Source organism: Psammomys obesus, unplaced genomic scaffold, assembly GCF_907164565.1.
Source record: "Psammomys obesus unplaced genomic scaffold, mPsaObe1.curated_primary_1811, whole genome shotgun sequence".
NCBI classification, from domain to species: Eukaryota; Metazoa; Chordata; class Mammalia; order Rodentia; family Muridae; genus Psammomys; species Psammomys obesus.
In genome coordinates, this window is record NW_026585895.1 from 52047153 (window position 1) to 52066585 (window position 19433).

Genomic DNA, 19433 nt, shown 5'->3' on the forward strand with positions numbered 1-19433 from the left:
GAACGGTAAGATACTATGACAAAGAACAACTTAGGAGAGATAGTTTCTTTCAGCTTACAATTCCAGGCTACGGTTCTCCACTGAAGGTAAGTCAAGGCTCATTACATCATGTTCACAGTCAAGAGCAGAAAGAAACGAATGCTTGCCTGCTGGCCTGTCCCTGCCTTGATTTCTCTATTTGCACACAACCTGAGAAGGGTACCACCCACAGTAGGCTGAGCCAACCTGACAATTAAAGCTAAGCATCATCGCAAGGTTTAATTTGTTTGTGCATGGGTGGGTGCCTGTGAATGTGCCCATGCCAAGATCAGAAGAGGGCATCGGACCCCTCAGAGCTGAAGACACAGGCGTTTGTGGATACCCAGTTTGTTATGGGGATGCCAGAATCTGAACTTGAATCCCCACAATTGTGTAGCAAGTACTTTTAACTGCTGAGCCATCTCTCTAGTATCCTCTTCCCTACCTTTCTAAAACCTAACTTTTTCATTTGTTTTGGTTTTTCAAGACAGGGTTGCTCTGTGTAGCCCTGGTTGTCTTGGGTAGACTTGGCAGACGAGGTTGGCATCGAACTCAGGGATCTGCCTGTCTCTGTCTCCTGAGTGTTGGGATTAAAGGTATGGCCCACCACACCCAGCTTAAACCAAAACCTAACTTTTATTACGAAGCCCAATCCTATCCTGGGGCATCTCAAGTCCCAAATGCTACCTTTACTGGTAAGATAAAGCTCCCTCAGAAGTGCTAATGGACCAAAGGAAATTAAACCAACCAACCAAGACACCAGATCCCCCTAAAACAGCTCACCCAGGGCAGAATGATCTTCTCTCGGCTTTGCACCACCCTGGGCTGCAGGGAGAGGCCTGACTTATTGGAGGGCCTTTCTCTTCCCAGTTCTGCACTTGAGCCTAGGGTCTAGCCGGCCTGACTTCGGCCAAGGTTTGGGGAGCTCCGCAACTCATTAGCAGGTTGGTAATGAGACCCTTGGAAAAGTCAAGTGCTCGCCTGTCTAGGTAGACCAGAAACCAAACTTCACCTGACAAGTAGCATGATCAGAGAGTTTAAACCCAACAGGCGACATCAGCGAGGGCAGGCGGAAGCATTAATAATTGATTACATGGGCCATTCTGGGGTTTGCATTTTAATAGCTTGGCAAGAGAATTTTTATGAGTTGGGCTCAAAAAGAAAAGGAAGAAGGCATTCTCCAATTAGCTACTGCAACTTGTCAAAGTGCCTCCCCTCCCTGTCTTGTTCTGATCTCCCTCCAGACACAGATGGAACGGAGGGCTTCTGGGTTGTGGCCAGGAGATGGGCAGCAGTACCACACACTGGAATGAGTGCTCACCATTGTCGTTGTTTCGGCGCAGGTGAATGATCATGAAGGAGATGGGGTCCTCTGGCTGGTGTATCAGGAGCTGTTCCAGCATATTCTGTGGGCACATGCAGATATCAGGGAATTAGCACCTGCAGGGCTCCTGGTTGTCATGGAGACCACCTGTTGAGGCATCTGCTGGTATCGCCCAAGCAGCCAGGTCCCCCACCTTTTCTCCCTTTATGCTTCCCACACAAGCCTTCCCTTGGTCCTGCACTGTTGTCCTGTTGCAACGCCTTACTGAATGCTGGCCTTCTGCCTGGAGCGCCTCTGCTCCTTGACCTGGCTACATAGCCATTAGATCTCAGTGCACCAGGGAAACCCCTGCTGCGCTACGCTCCTGCACAGGCCTGCCATGTGCACCTGTGTTCCCTGCCTCACCTCATCCCTGCTCAACCACTCCATGGGCTCTTTGGTCTTCCCTGTGTGCACAGTTATAGTAGGGGCTCAGTGCAGATGTTAGCTGGGGGACAAAATCATTACCCCTGGCTGGGTCTCTCCATGGTGGGACACTATACTCCTCAGCCAAATGTTTAAATAGTCCTGGATTCTCTGGCCAATTAATCCAACTGAGCAAACACATCAGAGGGAGCAATTTTCAGGGAGGCACACCAGGGACCTGGAAAGCTGACAGGAGCTAGACTGCAGGACAGGTAGAAGGGTGCTTTGGCCTGTGGGGACAGAGAAGTGCAGGGCAGATGGTAGCACCAATGGGGAATGCTGTCCCATCCCAGCTCTAGATCTCATAAGTCCCTTCCCTTCTTGGGGCTTCAGCTCTCCCTGTCCCCCACCTCCCACCCTTTGTTCAATGGCACAGCTGGCTAACTCTGTGCTAGGGTATGTTGCTGATTGCTTCCTGGCTAAAAGATCGAACAGATAACACAGCTATAATATCCATGCTCTAGACTGGTGATGACAAGAGTATGTCTCAGGTCAAGACAAAAAGAAGCCAAGTCTGTGACTGTGAACTTAATTCTGAGAATGGTGTTAATGCGGCTGAACAGCAGTGGACCCACAGACATCTGATAAACTTCAGAATGCTGTACACACCACCACAGAAACCCAAGTACAGGTGAAAGGGGACGGGATCCAAGTGAAGCCTGCAGTGCAGGCTGAAGTTCTGTACCCACTTCTGTTTCATGGCTTTTCTAAAACCCATGTTAGACAGCCCAAGGGTAGACAAGAGGTAAATGCCATTTTTATAACTTCCCAAATCTAACATTATTTGAAAATAAAATGGTAATAATGATTGCCCTACCAGTCCAACTAGAAAATAGGCCAGGATCATGAATCTTAACTTCTCATGTCCCTCAACTTAGCAGCTTTATCTGTGACTGGCCACTCTCTATCTCCCCACTCCCACCCCCGACCATTAACACTTTCCAAAGGAAGCATGCTTTCTGGAGACTCACATTCCTTGGCCTGGCCTGCATTCATTGTCACCATGGTCCTGCTGGGGTAGGGGGGTTGAAATATCTCAAATTGCAGAACAGGATACTGCAGACTGAGCTGTAGCTTACCCTTGGACCCCAGAATTTTCGAGTGGCAGACAGCTCATCAGTGTAGCTCCTGAAAGCCTTTTGTACCTCCAGAGAACACAAGTAGAAAACTAGACCACACATAGGTGGGGACAGGGTTTAGCCTAAGGCCACAGTTGGGCTGAGGACAGGCTTGGAGCCATGCTGAAAGATGAGGGCTTTTAAAAGGCTGATTCTGATGATGGAGTCTAAGTGAAAATACTTCCGTCCTAGACGAGGCCACCTGGATAGGGATGTCATCTCAAAACCTGCACAGCCCATACCTGTCCCGTCAGAAATAAAGACATCCTAGTGAGACAAAACATGCGTGTCCCCCGTCTTTGGCTGACACCTGAGACAATGGTCACTGAGAGCTGGAATTTCCTGGAATCTCATGCTGGGAGATGAAAAGGGCTGAAAGTTTGGTGACTTTGGCCAGAGAAGGATCTGGTCTCTCAGGAAGAGATCCACAGAGTTCTTTCAATTTGTCAGACCACTTTGCAGGAGAATGGAGCTGAGACAGATGGGTCAGTGATGTGTGGGACCAACTTTTGGCCGGGTCCTCCGCCTCCTTAGTTATGCATATCTCTTGCTCATAAATCTAATCCTCACTCCGGACCCCAAAACTAGATCTGGGGTGCGGCTCACTGGACTTCTTTTATGTGTTCCACCTCCCATTATGGTTATATGGAACAATTTTTTTTTTCTGTTTTTTGTTTTTTAAACTGTTGTTTGTCTCCTTAACTGGCCTGTTGAACTCAGGTGGGTGAGCCTAGCTTGTTAGGGATGCCAGAGCCCAGCTTAGGTAAGACCCAAGGACTGGGCACCAGCTGAGAAGGTTCTCCACATAATTCCAGAGGAGGCCCTGAGACTACTTGGGGATTTCACCGGTGGGGAAGCTGAGGAAAGGGATTCCCCGACACCGTGCTGCTGGCCCAGCCCCTACGATCCCATGGCCATCCTCCCCACTCTCGGGCGTCCGGTCACCTGCATCATCTCAAAGATATGGTTGTCTTCCCCGTACTGAGGCATTTCCGGGGGGATGAGGTGCGGAGCAGTGGTTGCATCCATGTCTCTGATGGCCCGCTGCTTCCTAGTAACCGCGTTGCTAGGACGCCAGTCTGTGCGTCATCGGTGCGCGCCTCCGCTGGGGCGGGTCCTGGTCCCGGGTTCCATCCACTGCAGCCCGACCTGCAGCAGGCTCTCCCTCCCCAGGGCAGTAGACCCCCATGACGGGCCACAGCGCAAAGCCCCAGGACACCCCAAGGGACCACAGTGCAAGGACCCCAAGACGTTCAGATGGGGCACAGAGCAAGGACGCCCCAAGTGCCCAGCAAGTGTGGAATCCTACGACGCCCCAGGGCCCTTTATCCCCACGGCCCCAACCTCTCTAGGAGAATCGAATCCCAGAAACGAGCCTTGCTTTTGGTGTAACCACCGTGTGGGTCTGGGCTCTGGGAGCTTAGGGTCCAACCCTGCTCCCTGGACCTGTTTCCTCAACTTAAAACGAAAGACGCTGGGTTCGGCGTCTACAGGAGCAAAATTCATCTGCAGCCAGGGTCCTGGGGAAACTGGGACGATCTCCGGTTGGGCAGCCGGACCATGTGACCTGATTGCCATGGCACCTGTGGTCACAATCGGCTAGAGGTCTTTGTGGCCTCGACCCCGCCCACTCCTGCTTCCTGAGACCTGAGGATGACCTTCCCTCCCTCCGGTGCCCACACACCCACCAAGGCACCGCAAGCGTCTGAGCACTCTGTGAGGCGAAGGCCAGTCAAACCAGGGTAAAGGGGGCTGGGGCGCCGCTGAAGAGCTGTGTTGAAAACACTCAGGGAATTACGGAGAAAGAGGTGGAGGTGTCTTGGCCTAGAGAGAGGAGAGCTGCTTGCTGCTGTGGACGCGGGGGTGGGGGTGGGGAGTGTGGGAAGGGTTCTGTGTACTCACCAAGAGGAGGGATGCACAGCCCACCGGGACAGACCAAAGTCAAACTCCGTCTGGACCTTGTGAATTTGGCAAATTTGCCCTGGGCCTCAGTTTCTAGCCTGAGCAGTGTGGACCACGCAAGCATTCCTCCCACGACTGCCCTGAAGCACTGGACAGTGACTGGCCTGTGGGAAGTGGGCAGCATGGGTCCTGCCCTCCATAGTGATAGCTCATTTAATCTGGAGACTAATCTAAATCTCACCTTAATCACTTTGGGCTGCAATAACTCCCCTCTTACAAGTTTGATTTTTATTTGTGTGTGTATGGGTAGGGGCAGAGAAAGAGCAGAGACCGGAACAGGGTGTTTGGAACCCTGGAGCTGTAGTTGCAGGCAGTGAGCCAATAGATCTGGGTGCTGGGAATGAAAGCCAGGTCCTCTGGAAGAGCAGCTAATGCTCTTAACTGCGGAGCCATCTCCAGCCCCTATAGTTCACATGTCTACAGAGGTCAAGAAGGAATGCAGGCTTGCTTTCAGGGGCTCCTTGGGCCACAGCACCAGGTAGTGTCAGTTAAATGAAAACCTTTCTTCTCAGAATACAGACAAGAAACTGCAGAATAAGACTGGGCAGAGGAGTTGGCTGGGTGACTTTGGGCAAGTCATTTCCTCTTTCCAGGATCTCTTTCCTCACCAGATGCTGGGCAGAGAGAAGAGGTTTCAGGAGCTTGAAGAGTTCCCATCCAAACTCCCTCCTTTGCAGAAACAGAGACTGAGAACTAGCAAAGGGGAAAGTCCTGCCCAGGGCTATGGGTGAAATCAGAGGTAGCCCAAGGCTGGGAGCAGGCCTCCGGACTTAGGACTGTGACACCTGCCCACAGAATGCTGGCAGCCTGCCTTCCATCTCCATGACTACTTCCTCAAAGGCCTCAGGCCTTGCAGGACTTGTGAGCTGGGGAGGTAAAGAAACCGCCACCTCCTCCTCCTCCACAAAGGACACAACAGCCAGGCTGCAGCTTGCACTTGGGGGTGGAGGGAGAGGTTCAGTGTGCTTCCTGGACATTTCTGAAGTTGCTCTCATTTCTCCTCATTTATTTAAAGCCCTAGGCACTTTTCATACCGTGATCTAATCTTCTTTAGCAGCCTGGAAAAATACAAATCAATTAAAGCCTAAAACCTATTGGGGTAATCACTTTTTTCCTCCCTGCTCCCCCAGAGGGAGCAGTGCCAACATCCAGGTCTTTCATCCACTCTAATTTGGCTGCAGAGGCCTGTGTTCAAGGAGCAATCACTTTGGATAGCTTGTTACAGCCCCTTTTGTGACATCCCTGATGCGTGCATGTCACAAGTTGCTAGGATCAAGAATTGAGTTCGCTCTAGGGGATTCCAGGGGCCACAGCAAGCCAGTTAGTACTGTCTCTTGGAAAAGCCCAGAGCGGACAGCAGGGAGGGGAACACACAGGAGACAGCAGCTTCTCACTGCTCCGGGATAGGAGTGCAACTGAGGCCCGAGTCTAGCTAGGGGGGTGGGACCCTAGAAGTGGTTAGGTAACTTTTCAGATCCTTGGTAGCACCTCCCACCTGTTCCCAGCAAGCCACAGCCAAGCAGATACCTGCCATCTTGTCTCTAAGGAACATTAGGGGCGAGAAGGGTCTAACCGAAGAGCCACACTGAGAACCAAGCAGGGATGTGACAAATCCTGGCTTGCCTGCTTCCTGTGTAGGTTTAGCTTCATCCTCAGATCACCCTCTGCAATCATCATGGTCCCTTGTTCCAAGCTGCGGCCAGGAACTGAGATGAGCGGTTCTTCCCCAGGACGCTGCGGAATGAGGGGCTGTGCTCATACCATCATCGAGCCAGTGTCTTGTAGATGTCTGCTGGCCTCCGCCCTGCAGGTGCTCCTCCGGCAGACTGCATGGTCCCGGCTCCACGTGTTCACCCCTGCCCCACAAAGTTCTGCTTTGACCTCCTCCCTCTCCAGTAGAGTTCATCCAGGGCAGGGCCTCCTTCATATGACTTCTCCATTGCTGCAGAACCCAGCACTTGGACTGCACATGGCGCAGGGTAGGAAGGACCGAGTGTGGTGTTCACCCCCACTGGCTTAGATGCCTTCAGCAGCTCTGAATATCCAGCTTGACCCTGGGGTCCTTTGGCCTGGCCCTGTCTTACATCCCTGCCCCCAGCTGAGTACACAGCCCACCTGCACCCCTGTCTTTTCAAGCTTGGGGTTTAACCCCTCCACCAAGAAACTCCCAGCAGCCCCTGCTTCTCTTGAGGTACTCACTACACCTGTTGTGGTAGAACCCCATTGCCTGGATGCTGGGTAATCTCAGCAACTCTGGGGCCTGCTGTGAATTAGCGCTGCCTTCTAGGCTCCAGGGTCCCCACATTCCTTACACCTGTCATCTCATGACATGCCCACCACAAGGCTGGGTGACTCTTGCTGTCTCTTCCTGTATGTTATGGCACAAGCTCAGAGTATTGCCACCTAAGGTCGATAGAGTGGAACAGGATCTGAACCCAGGACTGGCAGAACAGCCTTGGTTAGCAGTGCCAACCACAGCACTGAGCGCATTAGCAAAGAGAGGCTAAGAAGGCATACTCCCCGTCTCCCTGGACACCCACCACTGAGCCTCTCCAACTTTCCTAGGTTATAACTTGAGTCATCTGTCAGCTCCAAACTAGAGCAGGCCAGGACAGACATTTGTGAATGGAACCTCAAGGGACCCTGAATCTCAGCAGTCAAAATAGATATGTTAATACAATGCCAAAAATCCATTTAGTATAAGCTCTCAACACTTAATAAAGATAAGCTTATTGTTACATGTTTTTTCTTTTTGGCACAGGTTCTGGTAGGAGAAGACACAGCATTTCTCTAAAATCCTGTTATTTTATTATCCTGGACTTTTTTTGAGACAGGGTTTCTTGGTAGCCTTGGCTGTCCTGGATTGCTTTGTAGACCAGGCTGGCCTTGAACTCACAGCGATCTGCCTTCCTTTGTCTCCCTGAGTGCTGGGATTACAGGCATGTGCCACTATGCCCGGCACTTTTTTTTTTTTTTTTTTTTTTTTTTTTGCATCCAACCCTTAAATCTTGTCTTCCTTCACCTTCAACCCTTTCAGAATTCAGGGGAGGGATAAGAGAAAAGCTACTATGCCCATGTGAGCAATTTAAAAGACAGGGCAGATGCCCAAAAGATAACAATCTCAGCCCCATTCTTACCCTGTGTTCAAAGCAGGCTGAGGGCTGAGTGCAGGAAGGCTGGGGGGGTTGACCTTTACCAGGCCAACCAGGCCTGCAGCTTTCCCCAGGGCTGCAGCTACTCCCCAGGGCTGCAGCTACTCCCAGCTGTTGGCAGAATCTGCCTGCTCTGTTAAATTTGGGTAAGGCATCCACTTGGGTTAATGGGGTACAGTTTGGGACAACCCTGTCTAATCATCAGGCTCTGATTTGTAGGCCAGCATCCATAGAGGCTGTGTTCTAGTCTGTTCTCGGTTCTCAGATTCCCCTGCTGCCATTTATTTTGTCACAGAGGTGCATTCCTATTGGTGCTTCCTTACTAGGAAGCCACCGATGTACCCTCCTTACACGTGACCTTGCGTGTCTGGCCCCTTCTGCTTCCAGCATCTTGGGATGGCTTTGGCTCATGTGACACAGGCTGGCCTGCTGGAGCCTGGGCTCTGTGCATACTGGTGGAAGGGCAGTAGATTTGGGGCAGTGAGGGTGCTGTTTAGGCATCAGGAAGCCTTGGACCCAGTAGTCAATGGCACAGACTCACAGTGACGCCCTTATCTCTTCATATAACCCCTGGAATTTACAGGGTAGGGTCTGCTGTGGTCCTTTCCAGTTCTGACATTCCCTAAAGACCATAAGCATCTTGTCCAAGGTCAGAAAGCTGTGACAGCATGGAGTAGGGCACTCTCTGCTTTATCTGCTCAGGTCAGGGGGTGGGAGTGATTCTCAGTGCTTGAGGACAGCCAGCATCATAACAATGAGGGTCCCTGGACTGCCTTTCCCGCACGTGGCTTTACCAATCAGGTAAAGCAGGTAATGGGTGATTAACATAAGACAGGAACTCCCATACCTACCCTGGAAACCTCCAAACTGGAGGCCAGGGCTCCTGCCAAAAGCCCACAACAGGAGTCACACAGAACAACCAGGCCCTGACTCTCCCCTGCTTTTCTCACAGGAAAAATTCCCAGACTCTCTTCAGCTTCACCATAGTAGACACTTTTTAAATTTTGACATGTTGCTGGTTTGGGGTCTTACAGCCTGTCCCCGGATCCCTGGTTCTGCCACTGAGAGGTCCTGGATGCTGTGTGCTCATACACTCAAGACAGTGTGCATGGGTATGAGGGCACACCTATGATCTGGAGACACTAAGGACCAGAAAAACTGTCCCCAGGTGAAGAAAGCCTCACTCGTGGCAGACTGTGTCCTGCCAGGGTAAACAGACAAGGATCAGACTTGGTGGACAACTTGAAGGTTCTAGAACAGGCTTGCAGCTTCCAGGACCTGCTTCCTTTCCCACCAAGTAGGGACACAGCATTCCTTTGGGAGGATGTTTCCCTCCAAAGCTGCAATGGAAACTCTGGCTCCTGGGGCTTCAAGGCTCTCTTCCTCCTCCCAGCAGACCTGCGCTGCCCCCCGAGGTCCCAGGACAACAATGAACGAGGTGAAAGAGTCCCTCCGCAGCATCGAGCAGAAGTACAAGCTCTTCCAGCAGCAGCAGTTCACCTTCATCGCAGCTCTGGAGCACTGCCGGGAGAACGCCCACGACAGAATCCGGCCCATCGTCAGCATTGAGCAGGTGACGCCTGGCCAGCGGGGGCGGGCCGGGGCTGGCTAGTCTTCCAACCCCGTCCCCTGTCCTCTCACCCAACACATGGAACTGTGGGGCCCCAGAGAGTGCGTATTGGTTGCAATGAGGACTCGGATTCTCACTGGAGAGAGTCCCTCAGTTATCCCCACCTACCACACATGTAACAGTGATGAAAATATGGGCTCAAGACTCAGCCAGCTTGGGCTTAAGTCCATCTGCCACCCTGTAGCTTGGGCCAGTGAACAGATCTCACTAAACCTCAGTTTACCCACCTGTAAAGCGTATCAAATGAAAGCATCCACAGGAAACTCTTGGCCCATACTAAGCACTCAAGTGCCTGCTGTCACCTGCTAGACCTAGGTTGAGCATATAGGGTATTTGTTGGTGAGTAGGAAGATCGTGATCCTTCTCAATAGATCCTGCCACAAGCTAGCTCCTGGCCCCACTCACTGATGGAGGCTTTGCAGGCCTTTTTATTTAACCTGACTCTTTAAGGGTCAGCTATTTTCCAAGTTTACTGCGGGGGAGGGGGTTTGGAGGCCTTCTAAGAAGTTCAGGCCCCAGTCACCAGGGAAGCTAGGAACACACACGAGCGCGAATGCGCATGCACGCGCGCGTGTGCGCGCGCGTGCGCGCGCGCACACACACACACACACACACACGCTGGACCCTAGAACTAAAAAGAGGCCACTGCAAGGGTCAAGCTCACCTGAAGGATGCCTGTTTAAAGGGGGCTGGAAGTAGGGGTGATACAGGCTCCATGTACCCAGGAGAAATGAGGTTGAGGAAACCAAGCAAACATCCTTCAATATTCTTTTTTTACTTGAAAAAATGCTGATGAACAAAATGCACCCATGAAACCTGCATCTGCGTCCACCTTATCACAGTGGTCCACTGGCCCGTGCTTACAGTCCTCAACTACTGAAAGGGCAGCCGGTTACATCCTCTCAGCAGCTCAGTCTCCCAAGGGCAGGCTGAGACTGGTCCCACTTACCTAAGCACCTACATAGTGGGGCTTCCCACCTTGGGCTTAGGAAGGGGTGGCCCTTACATACCCAGGGAGCCCAAGGATGCCACTGTGCTGTGGTCACACTTGGAATGCAGTCCGCCCCTGGTACCTGGACAGGTGTGTTGCTGGAAGCCTCTGGCCCTTATAAGCGTGGGAGGAATCCCTTCAGATCACTAAGAAGCAGAGTGGCCCTGTCTAGACAGAGAGAGAGTTTGGAGTGTGGAGGAAGCAGCTGTGCCCCTTTCACTTCATGGAGAGTAGCAGCTGGCCGTGGAATGAATGAATCCATTACTCAGTCTGTAGCCGAGGCAGTCCCTCCCTGGCATGAGACCAGCTATCTCACCTGGCCTGTGCTCAGACGCGAAGTCTCCAGGTGGTCCCAACTAGCTGGCAAAAGACCCACAAAGGGATCCCTACCCCCAACCAAGGAGGCGAGTGGAAAACAGATCAGAGAATGAGTGTTCTCAACACACTGTGTGGCTCCCTCTGGCAAGGAGCCCATGCTACCTGCACAGTCACGTGGGGGTTCAAAGTTTACCTGCTATATGAAAGTCTGGTATAAGCTTGCACCCTCCCCCCAAGCCCTCCCCCCACTGGAGATGGTCTCTGAATCTGGGTTGAGGTACAGACAATCTATCCGTCACATTGTCCTCATGTGGACAGTTATTTACCCAGTCAGGCTTGTAGCTGACTTGTTCTAACTCCAACGTGTAGTACAACCAGCCCAAAGGGTTCTTGTTTCTTCCTCAGTGGTTTGGGGAAGTCGGGTGGTGGAGCCCAGGCCACTGTGTGAGGAGGCAAATCAGTCAGGCCACTTCTGTTGGCAGCCAAAACAGGTCATTTCACTTGTTGAATCTGCTAGCATTTAGTGTGTAAAATGAAGACTCAAAAAGGTCCCTACCTAGTGTGGACCTAAGTGGTAAGGGAGATCGGACTTAGGAAAGGTTTCCCCTGCCCCGCCCCCGCCAATGGTGCTTAGAATACATTAGCTGTGTGTCATGACCTGTACATTCAAATGCTTCGTGTCTGGCATCAAGTCCATGATCATGGGAGACCTGGGGCAGTGTCCTCTATTTCTCCAGCTCCTAATATGCTGGCCTCTGCAGGTACAGAGCTACATGGAACACTACTGCAATAACTCTACAGACCGGCGGATTCTGGTCATGTTTCTGGACATCTGCTCAGAGCTTAACAAGCTCTGCCAGCACTTTGAAGCCCTGCACTCTGGCACCTCTGTCACCAACAGCCTTCTCGAAAAATGCAAAACCCTGGTTAGCCAAAGCAATGACTTGAGCTGCCTCAGAGCGAAGTAAGTCCTTCAGGGGGCAGAGTCTCTGCTGAGAGGACAGGGACCCCTGCTGGCACAGGTCACAGCCTACTGGAATGACTGACCTAAAAATAGGTCACAGAAATAGGAGGACAAAAAAAGTGACTCTTGGGACTTAGAACCAGACTAGGGAGAAGGTAGTTACAGAAGTGGGACACCTAAGTTATAGCCCCTGAGGTTCCATGTTGACCATGGAGAAACCCAGAGTGCCATGAATCCATTTCAGTGGGCTCTTTAGATGTTAGGGTGAGAAGGGTTGAAGGCAGTAGCCAGTATTCTACGAAGATGACAGGGGATTCTCTAGTCCCTAGTTCCGGTGGTTGACAGCTCTTATCATCTGCCCCCAAAATACTTGGGGCCTGTTGCCTTGAACTTTCAAAATCAGAACACATGAGGATGGAGCCTGAGGTTATGTGTGTCTAGGTCTCATGCCTCCTAGGTTGGCCTGTTGACCTCAGTAGGTCTCACCACCTGCTCACTGTCCTGCAGGTACCCGCATGATGTGGTGAACCATCTCAGCTGTGATGAGGCCAAGAACCACTATGGAGGCGTAGTCAGCCTCATCCCTATAGTGCTGGACTTAATGAAAGAATGGATTGCTCATTCCGAGAAGCTGCCTCGCAAAGTGCTGCAGCAAGTGAGTGAGGTCCTGGGTAGCCAGAGAGCTGCTAAAGCACCCTCTACCAAATCTGCTCAGCACAAGGTTTTCCAGCTCTGGTTAGAAAAACGCAAGCATAAGCAGGTTGCCAAAGAAAGTCTCAACTCTAGGGAGAAAAGCAAAGGCTCCCAGAAGCCTCCCTGGAGACCAGCTGGTGGGAAACTGTAACTGACTGTCAACGACCTTGGCTTCCACTGGTCATCTATTTTCACTGGAGGCCAATACACAATTGAGAATCTATCTCTTGCTTTTCACTTCTAACATTTCCGCCTCTTTGACCTCTGTATTGCAGAGGGATCCTCACTCATGGAGCTACCCAAACAATATGGTGTTGGGAGGGCATGTCCTAGAGGAAGGGCACTCTGCTGATGCCCAGCCTTCCTGCTCACACTGTGGCCTCTGGCTCTGCAGTGAGCCAACTGGAGGGGGCCCACTTAGCTCCTTGTCTTGGTAAAGGCAAGCTAGGGATGAGCTGCAAGGTCTCATGAACAGGTATGTGGTGGGGTGGGGGTTGGGGGATTAGAAGGCTGAACTCAACAAGGGATGAGTGTTCCCCCTCTTATCTGGGAGAGGGGAGACTATAGCAGAAGTTACAAGAATTCTGTTTTGTTGCTCTTGAGCAAGGAACGGCCTGGTCTTGACGGCAGTCTGGTCTCCCCACACTGTAAAATGTGTATTTCTGGTGTTTCTGCTCGCCAGAAGTAAGGTCTGACTGTTGGTTTTTCCCTTCACAGGGGACGACTTAGCTTCTGTACTGTCGCTTCCTCGGGGGGAGACATTCAAGAATAAAGTGTTCTACCACTTCTCAGCCTGGCTTGCTTTCCTGGGATTTACCCGACAAACACAAAACAAAACAAAACAAAACAAAACAAAACAAAACAAAACAAAACACTGTACTTGTAAGACATCAGAGGACACTGGGTAGTGGCCACACAGGCAAAGATCCCTCCTGGACAGCACCAGAGGCCTCTGCAGTGAGCTGAACACTTCCCTTCAGAGTGGGCTACCTCTGGGACGCTCAGGTCACCAAGACCAGCCTTCAGGCTTCTCCAAGGGTGAAATCCTTGTCTAGCAAGAGACCTGTTTAGACAACCCAAGTTTTCCAGATAAGCAAAAACCTGTCACCTCTGAGTCTGTTGCTGCTAGGATGGGCAGCCCAGTAATTCCAGACATGTCCTGGTTGAGGCATTGCATGCAGCTTGCACACAGTTTCTTCCCCTGCTAAGGCCCAGGCTGAGTGGTAGGAACTAGGAGAAGGAGGAATCTCAAAATTATGTAAAGGTTTTCTCCCACCTCTGCCCAATATCTAAAGGGCAGAGGCACCAGGGAGCAGGTAGTGATGATGGGATATCACAAACACAGCTGGCCAGGCCTGGGGTAAGCTTCTGCTGGCTTCCATCAGAAGGACTTGGGATCCAGACTCAGGTGGCCACTGTCAGAGGTGGCCCTTTTCCACATACTGCTCTTTTCACAGGGACACAAGTTTAAGACAGAAGGATTTTCTGTTCTCCTAAACAAGTCCAGTAGTTGTTAATGACTGTCCACCACGACCATACCACCATCCAGACAGACTGCCATGCTTTGGACTACCTCATTTCACCCCCAAGCTCCCAAGGCCAGAACAAAGTCACTCCATCTCAACACTGAGGAGTGCAAAACAATAAATCTTTATTTGTTCACAGTTAAACACAAGCAACTGCCTTGACATTTTAGAACATTCTAAGGACAGCAAACCTTTATTCCATTCACTGACTGTACCATGTTCTCCTGCAGCCTGTATCTATGGCATCTGATGCGGATTGTTTGACATGCTTTTAAGATCATAGTGGGGACGTTTAAACCTTTTGAGAAGAGGCGACTTCCACTGAACTAAAGTTTTTTTTTAAAAATCTGATTCATGTTCACTGATGGGAACCCTCCCCCCTTAAACTCCAAGTTAGCTGTATATGGTTCATCCATGATTGATTATAAAACTAAACTATGTCTTAGCAAAACCTGCTCCTCCATAATGTGTTTGTGGTCCACAGTCTCATGAAGAGTGACCACTGAATCTTCCTAGTGCAAAAATGCCTGCCTGCCTGCCTGCCTGCCTCTGATCCACCAGAGCTAACAAACAGCATCATATTCCCCTCCCTTCCAACACTGTGTGAGGTGGAGCAGGAAGAGGGGTTGGGCGGGAGCTCTTAAACTCCAGGGGTCCTGTGAAGACCTCCTCCAGTGGCTCAGGCAGCCTACCTATCCAAAGGTGGATAAAACTGGGGCTCGGGGAAGGACAGGGCACTTCTCAGCCCCCATTAATTTCATTATAAGACCAAAAGTGGTCGGGGTGCAGTCTCCATTGTAGCTGCAAAGGCTTCTCTATACTAAAAGTGCAGGGTGACACAGAGATAGAAACACTGCTGCCCTGGACACAATGGAGACTCATTGACTGGGAAGCTGAATGAGAACAAGGGTCACAGCAGCAGCCCAGGGATCCGTTCCCATTTTTACCTACACAGGCTATCCGCAGGGCAACCAGTGACTCTGCATCAAACTGGGGGAGGATGGAGGCACATGCCACAGACCTCTGGATGTACGCAGGGACACCAACATCATCACACTGGATCTGTTTTCCAATCTACACAGTAGTGGATTTACACCGTGGGCTAACCATAAAGGTGCGGCAGATGCAGGCTGCCATCTGAAGGTGTGCAGGGCCACTGGCCTCTGGCTGAGGCAGACTCCATGTGTTGCAGCACAGGCTGAGCCTGGGCAATGCCTGCACCTCCACCAGCTTGTTCAGTGTCTCCCACCCTCACTGCTCACTGAGGAAAACAGCACCTTCCTACAGTACTTCTGTTTGCTCTTCAAGTGGTAGGTTCCCACTGGCGGGTCTCACTATACTTCAGTTGTTACACCTTCCTCACTTTCTATGCTCACTGCCAACCTGAGCTCTGTGGTCCTTTTATTCCAACCATTCAACTGCTAATATTTTCTCCTTCTCAGAGCACTAGAGCCCCCATATGCTGCAAGTGGCCCCGAGTCTGTGGCTTGCCACCTATGGTGCTGCCACCACCCTGGGAAGTGCTTGGTGGCTTCCTGGACTTTTCCAGTGCAGTGACAGTTTACTTTCTCAGAAGAGTGACTCCTTGCTAACCATGTCACACACAGTTGGAACCTTCTGCAGCTTAGTCCAGAAAAATACACCTTTCTTCCTAAAAGGGTCAGAAAAGCTACTGAGGCCAGCACTCGGCCCTGGCAGCTGTGCTGCCGGCTCCAGGGAGGACATGTTCACACTCATATTGCTCTTGCTCCCAAAGCAAATTCTGACAGACCTCAGGGAGGGATATCAGACAGAGATGTATGCTTAGCTCCTCCTGGACACTGGCCTGCTCCTCTAACCCAGTGATATTGTAGGGCTACCTCTAACAGATTCCAGACTGCAAGGGACACAGCCTCCAGTCTCCTTGGGGCCCATTGGCAACCACAACACACACTCCAAGTGATTAAAGGATGGAGGCCACTCAACCCCAATGTTCACACATACCAGGCTACCCATGACACCTACCATTCTAAAACCTTGGCCTAGGCCTCAGCTGCCTCTCAAAAGCTTCCCTCCTGCCTGCAGCAGCATCAGGTGACCCAATGGCCCCCAGATGCTGTTACTGCTAAATACACCCAACCATCCATTATATCTTGGAGTCCTTTGAAAAGAGCCAATGTTTAGGTTGGGTACCCTCAAGATAAATCTGGGTTGCAGTGCCGCAACCTTAGCTGAAAAAAGCCTTAACAGCCTTCTGGGGCTCAAACCACAGAGGATGCTCAGGTTCTGTCATTGGGTGTAGGAACAGCCAGGCTGGAGGAAAGTGCTGAGGCCCACGCGTAGTCTATGGAGATGCCAGCCTATACTTTAGTCTAATTTACCATGCTGCCACCTCTTCTTCCTAAACTTCATCACCCATGCAGTCTGTAAGGTTTTTTGTTTTGTTTTGTTTTGTTTTGTTTTGTTTTCTGATGTAGTGAAAAGGGTTTTGTTCTCTGTCACAGATCTTGGTGGTGGTGGGATCAACTCTTAGGAGCAGTGTCTACCATTAACCTGTGAGATCTTTCTCCCACAATATGTTCTCCTGGCCCTTTCTACAATTGATCGGGTGACAGAACACTGGTTTTTAAGCTTTCCTTTGGGCAAAGCTAAATGAAAAGCATGGCATCCTGATACCCACACTCTGAGTGTCCAGGGGCAATGGCTGCCCTCTGCTGGTCTGAGATTGGTCAGTGGCACTCTTTCCTATGGGCTGGCTGTCAGTCAGCTACAGCAGAGATAATGGCCCTGACAGGTCTCCAGCCAGCACTGCCATGGTGACATGGAGTCTCACCTTACTTAAGGATGCTAGAATATTTACTGCACCCTTAAGAAAGACTTTCATCCTCAGGCTGGAAACTTTCATATGTACTAAGATTTCATACCATTAGGTTTTGTAGCTTTGTCCTAACTAAACCTTCTGTTCTTCATATATGAGACAGAATAGAAATAAGAAAACCAAGCTCATGGCTCCTTCCCAAGTCTCTCCTTGCCTAGGCCGGAATATCAGGCAACAACTCTTACACTTCCAGCATTTATTTCAGGAGCATTGTTGAGTTTGGACTCTGCCACCACTGTGTTCTGACTGTGACCGATGTCATCTCTTGTGAGCATGAGAGCAGGCAGTGGACATAGGCCACTGGCCTTTATCAGACTCTGAGTTGCTCTACTGTTCCTAACAGAAGTGTTCGACATGAAGCTTCATGGCGAGTCTCTCCTGCAAAGTCAGAATTGGTGTAAAAAGCTGCTAGAACCTACTGTGGTGCGGCAACCCTCAGCCCAACGACGATCATCACATAAGCTCTAAGTAAACTCCAACTCTTCTGAGCCTGTCTGCCACAGCATCACAAAGCAGCTGGACCCAAGGCGACCAAATGGACCCAAGGGGAGGCAAACAGGCTGCATGCAGGGTGGAACCATGGTTCAGCTGGGCAGGGCCAGGCAGATGCATACTTGCACATTTGCATGAATCCTGGGTGCCCCTCTCAGCAACCACTCTCCACTGCAGGACGACCACCCACACACCCACCCACAGGCAGCATGGTGCCAGCATTCAAGCAAATACCAAATAAATAAGAGGTAGTGGGGTAGAGGGGTAAGAGCTTTCCAGAGAGTAAGGCAGAGTGGCTCCACAGCGCCAACTACACTGTCAAAACAACTGGTATTCTCACAGACCCTTCCAGGAAGCACATCAGAGCTGCCAAGAAAAGGCAGAGCTGAATGGGCTAGTTTCTCTAGATCTGTGGCTAGATGCTGAACTTTAGAACCAAAAACCAATGAAAATGCTCCTGTAAAGGCAATCAGCTTTTTAAGCTACACCCTCCTGGAAGGGACAAAACTGGACTTACCTGCAGTGCCACTAACTGCCTGGTCTACCCAAGAGCCAACCCAGTTATCTGAACCTCAGGAAAGCAAGAGTGGTGTGTTGGACCCAAAGATGAAATTTGGCCTCATATTGCACAGGTTCGAATGACACAACCATTTGGTGGGAGAAGGAAGAAAATAAAGCTACAAGGGACACACACAGGCCCTCAATTAGTACATACTGCTGGGTAAATGAAAGAGGCTGGGGTGGGGTGAAGGAAAGCGTCTCAATGCCAGACTCAAAAACCATCATCCCACATCCCACCCTCTGTCAAAAGGACCTGTCCCATTTCCACCACAGAAGCAGCTGCTCAGACCCCGGAAACAGAAAAGCCTAGAACGTGCATTCACACCTCCTGTTCTGTGCCGACAAAGACGCAAATTAACACTGACAGACCCTCCTCAGCTGTGCTCATGATGAGTCTCATTGTAGTCCATGATATGGAGCTGCCCCATACTGTCCAAGTTTGGGGAAGATGGGTGTGGGGCGTCTAGACTCAGAGGAGTCTTGTTTTCCATGCCCAAGTCTTTACCCTGTTCTGTCTTTAGGGTCTCAGAAGGGCTACTGATGGTCAAGCCATCCTCATCACACTGGCTCTCACTCTTATTACGGAACAGCTCCCGGGCCTTCATGCCCAAGAAGCTTTTGGAACTAGGAAGTGAGCCAACAGTCGTAGGGATGCTGCTGGAGGGCTCTCCCATGGCGGTTTCCCACCGGCTGCTGAACCTCTGGCTCGGGGGTTTTTCTGGAGTGGAAAGCTCACTGCTGCTGCTGCTGCTGCCACCTCCAGTGACTCTACCTCCACAGTTGGCCCGGGTGCCACTAGGCCTGGAGGTCCTGGTCTCACCGTTGTGGCCAGAAGCGTCTTCATTATGTCCTACCAAGGAATCTGAGCAGCCATCACTACAACAGTCAAGCCTGTAAGGGAGCAAGAGGGAATGCCATTGGTACCTGCAGCACTTTAGAGGAAATGTGAAATCACACTTGCTTCCTGAACCCTGCCTGCCCATTCTTTAATTGAAGACTTTACGTATATGAGTGTATGCAGCATGTGCACCACGCGTGTGTCTGAGTACCCGAGGAGGCCAGAAGGCACTGACAGATTTCCTAGGTGCTAGGAACCAGACTGAGGTCCTCTCTAATAGCAGTGCTCTTAACCACTAAGGCAACCTCCAGCTCCCTGCCCTGTTTTGTAATAGTAGAGACAAGCAAGAGTCTCACTTGAAGCCCAAGTGACAAGTGGGGTTATGCTGGATGATAATCTGCAATGGTTAAGAACAGCCAGCAGACAGAAGATGGCTCTCTGGAAAGGACAAGCAGAGGATGTCAGACCTGCTGGTTGTTACTGCCGCCCCCAAGCCACCCTGCTGTGTAGCCTCTACATCTGAG

General features: G+C 51.0%; 3 protein-coding genes across 14 annotated transcripts in view; 1 reads left to right on the plus strand and 2 right to left on the minus strand.

Annotated features, from left to right (window-relative positions):
• The window catches only part of Ak8 (adenylate kinase 8), a 104943-nt gene extending 100976 nt beyond the window's left edge, over window positions 1-3967 (minus strand). For both annotated transcript variants that reach the window (XM_055600896.1, XM_055600895.1), the window contains exons 1-2: window positions 3871-3967; window positions 1340-1424 (exon numbers count right to left, since the gene is read on the minus strand). In XM_055600896.1, coding sequence (XP_055456871.1) covers window positions 1340-1424; window positions 3871-3954 — 169 coding nt within the window. In that variant the 5' untranslated portion in view covers window positions 3955-3967. The remainder of the gene's footprint in view (window positions 1-1339; window positions 1425-3870) is intronic.
• An 88-nt stretch (window positions 3968-4055) lies between these two features.
• Spaca9 (sperm acrosome associated 9) lies at window positions 4056-13426 on the plus strand. Of its 3 annotated transcripts, XM_055600899.1 has the most exons (5): window positions 4056-4667; window positions 9436-9612; window positions 11740-11942; window positions 12450-12597; window positions 13353-13426. In XM_055600899.1, exons 2-5 carry the CDS (start codon window positions 9469-9471, stop codon window positions 13362-13364), a joined length of 507 nt encoding a protein of 168 aa, XP_055456874.1. In that variant the 5' UTR covers window positions 4056-4667; window positions 9436-9468; the 3' UTR covers window positions 13365-13426. The 3 variants fall into 3 exon arrangements, with proteins under 3 accessions (XP_055456874.1, XP_055456873.1, XP_055456872.1); XM_055600898.1 differs by having other exon boundaries at window positions 9433-9612; window positions 12450-13426; XM_055600897.1 differs by having other exon boundaries at window positions 12450-13426.
• Window positions 13427-14262: 836 nt separating this feature from the next.
• Window positions 14263-19433, minus strand: part of Tsc1 (TSC complex subunit 1) — a 50418-nt gene continuing 45247 nt past the window's right edge. For all 9 annotated transcript variants that reach the window (XM_055600044.1, XM_055600046.1, XM_055600039.1 and 6 more), the window contains exon 23: window positions 14263-18962. In XM_055600044.1, the coding sequence (XP_055456019.1) occupies window positions 18446-18962 (517 nt within the window). In that variant the 3' untranslated portion in view covers window positions 14263-18445. The remainder of the gene's footprint in view (window positions 18963-19433) is intronic.

Coding starts and splice junctions, on each gene's coding strand:
- Spaca9 (XM_055600898.1), top strand. CDS start 9,469: ATGAACGAGGTGAAAGAGTCCCTCCGCAGCATCGAGCAGAAGTACAAG. Junction 9,613..11,739: donor CCATCGTCAGCATTGAGCAG/GTGACGCCTGGC, acceptor TGGCCTCTGCAG/GTACAGAGCTACATGGAACA. Junction 11,943..12,449: donor TTGAGCTGCCTCAGAGCGAA/GTAAGTCCTTCA, acceptor ACTGTCCTGCAG/GTACCCGCATGATGTGGTGA.